We start from the raw sequence: 12,002 nt of genomic DNA, 5'->3' as shown, positions 1-12,002 counted from the left end.
TCCAACTTTAATGATTTTTAGGTAAGGTTGAGCATATCATCTAATGCCTTATCAAGGAAAGATGCTTGTCTGAGAATGTAAGAGCAACCATAGAAATTGAGGAATTTAGGTATCGGCCTTCAGAAAAGTCCAAGTTCCATTGTCTTTCTTCCAGGTAAAGTTGTTTGGTGAGTTTGTATGTGCTGGGGAGGAAGTGGGCTTCAAGGAGGATAACAGGGAAGATACACAGTGTGTCGGGGTGTGGGTGAGGCCAGGAACCATGTTCCTGTCCCCTTGTCACCCGTGTGCCCTCCCCCCACCCTGCATGTGTATTGTTTGTCCTTTTGCAACTCAAGTGATTGAGCAGAGATTCAGTCTTGTGCAAAGTTATTTGTAATGAAGCTGGTAGTTGGGAAAAGGCAGAGTTTAGATCTGTCAGAAGAGATTTCAAGACAAAACGAGGTTACCACACTATTTCTTCATGGACTGCCTTCAGAACTATGGGGAATGCTGATTTTTAAAAGGCAGATTTTTCTGTACACTACCCAAAGCTACTGAATCTGATCTCCATTACTGGGCCCTGAGAATCTGCCATTTTAACAAGCACCCCATATTTTTTTTCAAATACTAACTGCAAATCCTAGAGCGTTTCCAAGATTGAGGTACATCATTGTGCAGAGTACTCTTTCATATCTCTGGTTTTTTAAAATTTAAATAAATTCCTTCCAAACTGAGTGATGACTAGCCTGCAGATAGGCTTTCTGACCTGCCTCACTCAGCCCTGGAAAGGACAATTCTGTATACAGTATGACCCTGTTCCTCGGGGCCATGGCTAATTGGTTTTTGGTTAGATCTTTGATGCAATAATGCCATGTATCAATTACTTTCTCAAAATTTTACATAAAGTAACAAGAATTCTAGTTAGTCAGTCATGGATACTTACAGACCGGGGGCTGAGCCTACCACCGAACCTTTTATCAGGGCAGAGAGAGACTGCAGAGAAAGCAGGAGAATGGAGCAGAGAAGCAGAGAAGAGAGGCTATGTGGCCTTGGAGATGGACGGAGTAAATTCAGAACCTTCCTGACATTTTCCAGCTGTTGGATGCTTCATGGTAACCCTTTTCCCTTAGTAAAGAATTGTCTTTGTTTACATGAGCTCCATACTCTTGTGCCTATTTCTACCGTGGGATCAAGAATGGAAATAGTGGAGGGAAATTTATAGCATTAACTATATTTTTTAGAAAAGATGAAAGATCTCAAATCAGTGATCTCAGCTTCCACCTTAAGAAACTAGGAAAAGAAAAGCGAATTAAACCCAAAGGATGCAGAAGAAAGTAAATAATAAAGAATAGGGTAGAAATTAATGAAATAAAACAGAAACAAACTAAATGAAACCAAAGTTGATTCTTTGAGATCAACAGAATTGATAAACCTCTAGCCAAGATTGATCAGGAACAAGAGAGGTGACATCGCTATAGATTGTATGGATATAACTCGATATGTTCATATTTTAAGTCCTTGCATTGAAATATTTCCTTAAAAATTATTGTTGTTTTGTGCAAAAAATATGGTGAGTTCTATCACACATTTTGCCTAGTTTCTAAATAGTTTGCTAAGCACCAAATGGCAAGTGCTGATGTTGCTGCTGCTGCTCCCAACTTCTCAGTTCCCTCAGGAATTAGCATTTACAGCCATCAGCAGCATATAACTTTAATACATATGATCAGTGATATTCTAATTTAACATTTAAGCTTACTTTCACATTGGAAATGCAGTAGGGTCTATACATTTTATTTTTATTTTTGGTGGCTGGCCAGTACAGGGATACATTTATTTCGTTGAGAATTATGATTATGGTGTCTCTCTCATCTTTGTCAAAGGTGGAGTTGAAATTTACAATGGCAATTGCTCTGAATTGAACCTCCTTTTCTCCCTTTGAACAGAGGACATCACCTGTTTGCTTTCCTTACAGGGCTGTTATGAGGGCCAGATAGGATAATGAATGTGAGGTAATTGTACATCATAAATCCTGGCATAACGTAAGGTGGTATTACTTTCTAACCTCTTGTTTTTACAGTGGTGTTATGGCTGCTTTACTACTGGGCCAAGATGTTTACCTATCATGTTGACACATTTATCTAGAAGCATCCTACATGCCAATTTCCAAGATGGATATTTTTCCAAGCAGAAAATTTTTTAATTTTTGTTTTAAAAATTCATGCTTAGGAAAGGAAATAAAGTTAAAAGCAAAACAGTCAAGATTCTGGGGCCACTGGTAGACCAAGAAATCATTCAGTGCCTTCCTTTGTGCTCCTTGTAAGTACAGTGACAAAGTGTTATCTTTCTTCTGTGATGACAGCCAAAATGCTCAGAGCAGCTGGGACTAGGGGTGCCCCTGCTGTCGTCAGCATGAGGTGGAGAGTGATGCTGAGTGACCCAAACCGTAGGGCCGCGTGTAGGTACAGCTGGGGATATTGACCCTAGTGTTTTCATGCCTGTAAACTCCCTGGCCCCTCCACCTCAGATCGTAATCTCCTTGAAGAGTGGACCATATCTTTAGCTCACTTTGCATCTCTCCTAGCTGCAGGGCACAAAACTTGTGGGACTAAATATTTTATAGGTCTGGAAATAGCCGCTTGCGCAGCTTTCAAATGGGAAAGGGCTCCGCTACAGGCAGACCCTGAGCTGCTGCTTCTGCCTCTCCTAGTGCAGTCAGTGTTCACCTCTGGCTGAACTCTTAAGCTGGGTTTTCTGTGGCATTACAGGAAAAAGGAAAGGGGCCAGGATTGTTGGAGGCCAGAGTTTTTGTTATCTCATGCTGTGTGGAGGACCAGAAGAGGCACCACGGGCTTCGTTCTCCGTGGGAGCATCCATGAGAACGTAGGCTAAGGCTGAAGGCTGCCCTGATGGATGACTCGAAGTTAGTACTCATGCCAGACGGCTGGGAAGAACACCAGTTGTGTTGATCTCAGGTCTAATAAAATTGCTGTTCACCTAATCTGGGAGATGCTGTGACAGGGAAGCTGGGGACAAAAGTATACATAGCAGCCATTTTCTCAGGGACGTAAGCAGGAACAGAATTAATTGTGCATCTGAGCTACTTTCCCAGCACTGGGAGGAGGAAGGGAGTAGTGACTGATGAGCTTGATTTGGACAACAGGTGCCTCGGGAACCAAGCCAGGATCTTGGCATGCTGCAGCTGCTGAAGAGCTGCTCCTCCCCAGCCTCTGCTCTCCCCCGCACCAGCTTGTGGGAGTTACGGAGAACCCACTGGAGAGAAGACTTGGATTCATGACTGCAGCCTGCCAGCCAAGAATCCATTAAAATATTTTCCAACATGTGCTGAGAACATTTTAGCAACCATTCCAACAACGAAGCTTCTACTTGGTTTTAGTAACAATAGGTGGGAACCAGTGTTATTTATATTCTTTGAGTATGTAAAGTACATAAGACTTCTTTTCCCCCGCTTTGGAGACAAGTTGAGCTTCCACTGCTGGCCAGCTTTGTCCTGCCCGAGGTACCTATAATTGGATGGGTTTTGGCAAAAGGCCTGGCCCTGTTTCTCTCTTGGTAAACTAGCTTTGGTCATTATATTAGTCACATATTTCTACATAACAAATTACCCCCAAATTGGCAGCTTAAAACAACATTAAACATTTATTATATCACGTTATTATATTCAGTGGGTCAGGAGTTTGGGAGTGGCTTAGCTGGATGGTTCTCGCTTGGGGGTCTCATGAGGCTGTCATCAAGATGTTGGCTAGGTCCGCAGCCATCTGCCGTCTCGACTGGACTGAGGATCTGCTTCCATGATGGCTCATTCACATGGCTGGCAAGTCGGGGCTGGTCGCTTGCAGGAGGCCTCATATCCTCACCATGGGGACCTCACCATAGGGCTGCTTGAGTGTCCTCATGATATGGCGGCAGGTTTCTCCCAGGGTAATCTGAGAGAGCAAGGCAGAAGTGGCCATGTCTTTTATGGGCTAGTCTGGGAAGTTACACAGCATCACATGTGGTCTACTGTATTGGTCATGTGGACCAACCCTGATGCATTGGGGTCATTAGGAGCCATCTTGGAGGCTCCTACCACAGCCGTGCTGGAAATAGTTTAGTCAGTGAGGTGTAGAGAGAGGAGCCCGCTTTTTACTTCTTTCCCACCAGCAATGCTGTAGGGGGGATCTAGAAGCCACTTGAATAGTAGTGGCACCAAATTAGTTTCTCTGTAAGTATGCGTATCAGAGAGAAGTTCTCTTTTCAATCTACATAATATTCTGGAGAAATAGAGTAATTCCTTTCATAACCAAGCTCACTGCCAGGCAGAGTAGGCACTCAGATATATGATGGGGGACATGGAGGACAAATTCTTCACAGACCACAGAGACAGCAGAGTTTAATGAAAACATAGCTTTGAAGTCAGATCTTTTTTGAAATGCTGACTGATTAGTTTTGTGAGTTTGGGTAAATTAAATTGAGGGAAAAACCTGTGGAGCTGTTTTTATCACAAAATATTACAAGCATGATTTATCTCTATCTATCCTCTAAGGACCTGTCACCATCACTTAGAGCTGCAGTTAAGAGGACATATATGGATCTCAGGTCTTACCAGAGGTGATCATGAAATCTTCCTCTCAAAGACTTAAAACTGTCATCTACTCTATGATACTCCAGGAACTAGTGCCCGGGCCCCACCTCTGTGTCTTGGCCTCTGTGGTGATTCCCAGGCATCAGTAGAAGTGTGGGCAGCACTTTCAGCTTGTGTCCTTCGGGTTCTGATTGTTGGCTCTTGCCTCAAATGACTTCAAGGTACACACATGACCAGCCCTTTAAATCCACTGGAGGTAGAAAAAGATGACCAAAATCTAATTCTAAATGGATTTTTGTTCTACGGGGCAGGGTAGTCTCAGTGGCAATAGGTGGGATAAGTTAGAAAAGTGGATCTGGTAGAGGCTGTACACACCCTCACTTTGTGAGTCTATGCAAATGGCCATCCTCATCTACGACTTGACATTGTGATATAACTAAATTTCCTGTCTTTGTTATAGTAGTTAGGCAACCTGATGGGTGCCCTATACATCTTGTTTTTCTACCTGGTCAGTGATCAGAGACTCTTCACCTTTTCTCCAGTAGTTAGACAAAGGTCAGACTAGGTACCTCTTAAAATTAAGCCCGACCTGGACATTCAACCTTATGATATCCGTTACCTTTTCATTGCTTTAAGGTTTTGGTATCTTCTGTCTCGAAATGTAAAAGGCCAACACCCATCTTTGTTACTTACCCTACAGTTTCTTGGCCTTAAGTTCAAAGTAAAAAAAAATCTCATTTAAGCATTTAGGTCTACAATTGCTATTCTTGGACTGATCTAACTTTCTAGCTTTTGTGGCGGGGGACGTGGAAATATCCAGCCAGGTAAGCCCCTGCTATTTGAACAGCTCAGGGGTGCTGGGAGAATGATCCACTATGGGCCTTAACCATCCCTGCATTCTTGCTGGGCATGCTAATAATTCAAGGCCCTGACTGCTCTTCATGTAGGCCATTTCTCAGGGATGTGTTTGCAGTGAGCAACTTTGATGAAGTAAAGCCACCTTCTGGAACAAAGAGTAGACTTGCTTAGTGCTTGCTATGAAACAGCAGGCTCCCCAAGCTCAGTGTCCCTTTCCTCTTAACAAAACCCACTGCAGGCGCAGCATCCATCTGGGCCCTTTCCATTACATCTGTGGGACTTGGGGGCAAGAGTGAACTGACAGGCTCATGCTGCTTGCTGGACTATAAGGAAGTCTTTTGTCTCTAGCCCAGGAGTCTCATGTCTTTTTCCAGCATCCATGAAACATAACAGGCTAACTCATTAGCTTGCAAAAAGGGTCAAATCATTTTTTTTTTAAAAAGATGACCGGTAAGGAGATCTTAAGCCTTGACTTGGTGTTGTCAGCAACACTTGGTGTTGTTGCTCACCTAGTGAGCAAACCGGCCATCCCTATATGGGATCCGAACCTGTGGCCTTGATGTTATCAGCACCACACTCTCCCGAGTGAGCCACAGGCCAGCCCCAAAAGGGTCAAATCAAATCCTAGACCCTTATAAGTGACTTCAACATTGTCACATACCCAAATTATCCATTTTCCTGATAGTAATCTGGTAACTTTATAGGTGTCTCCTAACATCTTATTTTCTACTTGGTATTCAGAATTGCTAAGATATGAGGTAATCTACCAGGTGTGGGATCAGCAAATTATAGCCTACTTGTTTTTGTAAATAAAGTTTTATGGGAGCATAGCCACACACATTCATTTATATATTGTTTATGGCTACTTTTATGCTACAACAGCAGAGTTAAGGAGCTGTGACAGAGACCACACACTTGCAAGCCTAACATATGAGCTATCTATCCCTTTAAGAGAAAATTTGTTGACCCCTTAAGTCATTCCTCATTTAGGGCAATGGATCACATGACTGGATATCAAGGCAAAGTACCTTCGAAAGTGAGCTTTGTCTGTTTGAAAACCAGCCAAGATAAGACTTTCTCCAAAGCTATAAATGAATAAAGATTTATCAAGAAGGATCTCCCACATAGTGATTCTTTCAGGGATTATCAATCAGTATGGACCATATATGTAAGGGCAATGCAGGTGGAGACTACAGAATTTAATGAGGAAAACAGCCCATTTCCAGTACTAGGTGAGTGATGGAAACATTAAACAGTATCAAGAAAAAAAAGCATCTTGTCAAAACTACTTGTGGACTAAAACAAAGGACACATTCCCACTAGAACAGAAATAAATTTTAATTCATTGAAAAGTGCAGCAGTGAACAGGATCCTTTGAAGGGCACTTTCTAAGTCAAATGACTGAGAAGACACAGAGCCAGGGCAGAATAACTTCTAAGAACAGATGATGCAAACATAGGAATTTACAAAATTCAGTAAAAACTAATTGGTGATAAAACTAAAGAATCCAAATATACCCATCTAATTCCATTGGTTGGTCAGTTGAAATATCCTTTGTTTTCTCTTAATAAGGATCCTGGGACAAAACTTACTGTCATTCATTAAAAAAAGCACTAATCCTTAATTTAGACACTTGAAAATTTAAGAACGTTTCTCAGATTAAAATATAACTTCCATGGCTATCACTACTATTTTGTACAAAAACCCTAGTGTTGCCAATCAAAATATGTTTGCAAATAGTACCATTTGTCAAATTCAAAGATGCTCAAAAGGTGTTCCCTAATTTGCAACTGTATATGAGGGAGAGCTTTGTAACAGGAAATCTTATAAGGCAAAATCTCTTTCATTCCTAAGACCTCTGTTCATTCCTGATGGTTATATGATTCTCTGTTCTGAAGGACACCAATGGACATGAATCTGACCTTCTTTAAAGGGAAACTGATTTAATCAAAATCAAAATCAGTCCAATTAAGAGAACAAGGCAAGCCTCTTGCAGTGGGTCCCTTGTACATAAACATTCTGAAAACATCAGTGCATTTTGTAGTCTATTAGGCTATATAAACTGTGGTCTCTTTATGAAAGATTATTTTAGCACAGATCCAGAATAAACCCAATCTAAAAGAAAAAATAAAAATTAGAGTCTATTCAAAGGTTAAATAGGAAATGTACCAAAAATAGAAGAGATTCAGAGAGACCTTCACCACATCCCCCCCACCCAAACACATCGGCTGCACCTAAGAACAGTTGGCAGAGATGCTATCGGCAGCTGACATGTGTCACTCTTAAAACATCACCTGCTTTCAGGAACCAGCATTGTAAAACTGAATAATATGACATCACAGTCCAAGACCTGGTAAGAGTTGGTTTCTTTTTATTTGGGAATAACTATGGTCAACTTTCATTAACGTGGAAGTTGACTGATAAGAATCAAAACGGAGAATAAAGCTCATATCCATATTCAACAATGTAGTTTGCTTTTAATTACAAAATTTTTAGAATTTTCTTCTTTAAAACATTCACAGCAGAGGTGTTCATTCTGCTTGCCTATTTCACCTCTAGATACCACCACAGTTGTTGGGATCATGTGAGGTAAAGGAACAAACCCAATGGCTATTAACTCAACATGGCTGTGTGGAAATTCTGATAGAAAAGTTATTCACAGCCATGTCTTACAAAGTGCTTAAAGCCTGACTGAAGACCTTAAGTAAAGCTAAAATCACTTGTTGCCTGAGTTGAACAAGTTATAAACTACAGCTCTTCCTCCTCCCCTGCTGTCATACCACCAAGACTTGTGAAGAAAACATTAGAAACAGAATTGATTCTTGAGCCAAGAAACAAAAATATAGGTGTTCTAAACAGATTTGATTTTGACAGGGGAGTACTGAGTGGGGCCCTAATTGTTCAAGACTCCAAAAACTCACAAAGAACCTATCTGGAAGGGGAGAAGGTAGGATAAAGTAGTTGATCCGTTGTACCAACTGTAAGAAATTTTTACACCTTAAATAACAGAATGACAGCAAAATGCAGAGAGAGTCAAACAACTTCATGCAAGGAACTGAAACTCAGGCTTCCTGCTGGACAGGCACTTATTTCATTCACCCGAGTACAGCCCTTCCACCTGCCAACCCAAGAGTCCTGTCTACAGATAGGCCCTCAGAAAACACCAGTCCTTTGCAGTCTCCCCCCGTTGATGTACCTAAGCCACTTCATTTTTCAGATCTCAGAAGGGAAAATCTCAAGAGAAGAGAAATTTCTTTAATACTTCTGCTGTTAATTGGCATCCCATGTGGTCAGCAGCCACTGGAAAGTACACAGCTATCACCCTCAAGAGCTACCTGGAATTAGCTTTTACCACAAGCTATTTCACAGCAGCATCAGCTGAGAATTCTAAAAAAATAAATAAACAGAGCTTGGTTGACAAGTTTTGAATTTGTGACTTTATCACACTGTGATGGATGTTCTAAACAATATCTCTCTATTTATCTAAAAACAATGGTACTTGCTCTAAATCAGATCATTCAGCTCTGACTGATATTCTTCAAGCCACGTGACGTTAGTATTTTTGATAGTGAAGTGCTCAATCTGAAATGCTATGCAGGTCCTTTCATTTGAGGTCAAGCTATGTACCAAAAGGTGTTTTGTGGATTTTTTTTTTTGCCCTAAGAGATTGCCACTTATCTGAATGGGTTTACAAATTCAGACTTTGACCACATGGGGAATAATCAAGAACTGTGGCTCCAGGACAGAAAGGACATAGTGAGAACAAAGATCTGGGGAGTGTTGTTATTAGCAGAAGGAAGAGACAGGGATAGACACTCCTGACATATGGGTAGAGTTCACAGTTTAACATGCTGCAAAAGGAAGTCAGCTGATCGGGTTGCTTTTTCAAACAGGACTTCAAACAAAACCAGTTCAGAAACTCTTCCAGGCATGGGCTTGAAGACTATCTACAAACACCTACTATGATCACTTCATCAGAAAGAGGCGTGCAGGGATCCAACTGCAGAGGCTGGGCGCAGTCACTACAGAGAATGTTTTGAAAACCTTCGAGTCCTGACACTGCCATGATTGCTGAACATGAGACGAGGGTCAAACCTGTAACTGGGGAGGGAAAAAAAGGATGTCACATTAACTCTAGCTAGCCGCTGATACTTCATCCAGAATATTATTCAGTGGCAAGGACGGCAGGAAGGGATAAGAGAGGAACAATCACCAGAAGGGAATCTAGTGGGAAGTCTGTACAAAACGTAAGTACTTAATAGTAAGAACATTTCTCTCAAAAGTCAGCAACCACAAAACTACATAGTGTAAGCTGAGAGGAGAAACACAGAACTGTTTTTTTTTGGGGGGGGGGGGTGATACCTAAAGTATAAAGCAGGCAGATGGAAGAGTCCAGCCCTTGCCAAAAGCCCTATCAGCAGTTTCCAAGCCCCTTCCTCTTTTACAGTTGAGACACAGAGACTGTGACAGAGAAGAGCACAAGTGTGCATTGCAGATGTGGGTTGAGTCTGGCACATTATGAACTTAGTCCAGTCATTAATCTCTCCAGCCACCAATAAAATAGTAAGGTAATTCACATAAGATTTCTGGCACATAAAATAAGTAATTTTACCACTTAAGGGGACAGTTAGAGCAAATGCTGAATGTTAACTTGAGTGGGGACATGGCAGATGTAAAGAATATAGATTGGCCAGAGAGAGATTTTAGATGTGCAGGCTAGAAATAACACTGTATTTTACTCTTAACTCCTACCTTGAGGGACAAACTGTTAGAGCAGCAGTTGGCTAACTTTTTTAGTAAAGAGCCAGATAATAAATATTATAGGGTTTGTGGACCATACAGACTCTGTCCCAACCATTTGATTTGTTGCTGAAGTGCAAAAGCAGCCCAGATAATACATAAATGAATGGGTAAGCTGTGTTCCAACCAGTAGTAGCTGGATTGAGACCACAGGATCTAGTTGCTGACCCCATTTTTGGAGGATTCTATAGGCCTAAATGTTTGGTAGGAAAGAACAATCTGAGCTAAGGAATTTAAAACAGAAAATCAGGTGTTTAAATAGCTCAACCTAATATAAGCAAAGCCAGCATCTAAAACTTAGTTATAAGCTTCTAGAATGTGAGCAAGACAATCAGTTATAGTTAAAAAACAAAACTTACTTAGGAAATAAGAGACCATGTACCTTATAGGGCGACCCTTGGGCAAATCACAACTCCAAGCTCGATTTCCTCATTTGAAATTTACCTGTTTGGGCTCTGAGGGCTGTATAGACATCCTGTGACTGAATTCTTCTAACAGTTAGAGCCAGATATTCAGAAGAAACAAGGCAGCTGCTGCATCTGGCTTGCACTGGCCAACTGAATGCTGGCATGGCAGGTCCATGTTCTAGCAGTGTAATGGTCAGGGATTGTTTGGCCGCACACCATCATCTAAGAGATTCAAGTCCCTTGACTCTCCATTCAAGATTTAGTCAAACAATGGCTTTAAATTCCCAGAGTCAGCCAGAGAGTATACGGTTAAACAGCATTAACTGCTATAGACATCTAACTTTATTTGGCTTGATAAAACATTCTGAGCTAAGTAGCTGTTGGAAACTGCAAACTCAGGACATGTCAACTGCGAGTCTTGTTCTTTTATTTTAGAGACCGAACTTCCTATTTCAAAGAACTGGCATCAAGCTAGGATTTATTTCACTAACTTGGAGGAAAGACCAAAGTTGAGTCAAAATGCTTACTAGCACAATCTTACTGCACTAACAGGATTATCCATACAAAAAAGTTATTTAGCTTAAGTAATATAAAATAATGAAAAATATTGTCTTTTTATATTGCTATCTGGTTTTAGTTTACTGGTATCCATGTCTCTTTGGCTCTATATACACTATTTAAAAGCAAACATTACATTTCTTTAGTTAAATGGTCTATAATCCAGTTTCTCTACTCATTCACATACATTCATCTATAATCTGGGCTGATGATATAACTAAACATGAAAATGGCTAAATAATTAAGTTACGACTTTCCATCAGCTTAGGACATCATTCTTCCCCATCTCCAATCAGTGTAAGAACTGAAATAATCCTTTTGCAGTGAAACTGATTTTTAACTTCATAATCTTTAAGCGAAAAATAAACAACATGCTTCTTGCCATAGACGGCCCAAATGCATGGTGTACTGACAACCAGTGCTACTGCTGAAAAGTCACTGAGAGTTATGAGAGTAGGAGGAACAAATCTGACTTGGCAGGTGACAGTTAAACATTTTTTAACTCCATATACTACAGTGGACTTACATATTTCAACATTTGAGTTTACACCTTCTATTTTCATTGTGTGTGTTTAATGTATTAAACTTACTAGCAAACATTCAAGTTTTTATAATTGGGAGCTTTGAGAAATGAAATGAAGGCATGTGCTCTTGGAAGCTCTAGGGAACAGGGCAAGTCAGAGCTTGCCTGAAGAAGCTCCAGTCGTCACCAGTGTGATCACATGGTAGCACGAGAAGAATCACAGCAAGGGCAGAGGAAGAGGCCATGTGGTGGGGAGCAGGGCTGTGCCTCCAGCTAAAGCAGCGACTGGCAGTGG

General features: G+C 41.0%; 1 protein-coding gene across 1 annotated transcript in view; it reads right to left on the bottom strand.

Moving 5' to 3' along the window:
* Positions 1–6,739: 6,739 nt before the first annotated feature.
* Positions 6,740–12,002, bottom strand: part of GNS (glucosamine (N-acetyl)-6-sulfatase) — a 39,864-nt gene continuing 34,601 nt past the window's right edge. Inside the window, exon 14 of the mRNA XM_063075957.1 lies at positions 6,740–9,520. Coding sequence (XP_062932027.1) covers positions 9,442–9,520 — 79 coding nt within the window. The 3' untranslated portion in view covers positions 6,740–9,441. The remainder of the gene's footprint in view (positions 9,521–12,002) is intronic.

Source organism: Cynocephalus volans, chromosome 12 (assembly GCF_027409185.1).
Source record: "Cynocephalus volans isolate mCynVol1 chromosome 12, mCynVol1.pri, whole genome shotgun sequence".
Classification (NCBI taxonomy): Eukaryota; Metazoa; Chordata; class Mammalia; order Dermoptera; family Cynocephalidae; genus Cynocephalus; species Cynocephalus volans.
This window is presented reverse-complemented; position numbering and strand designations above follow the sequence as displayed.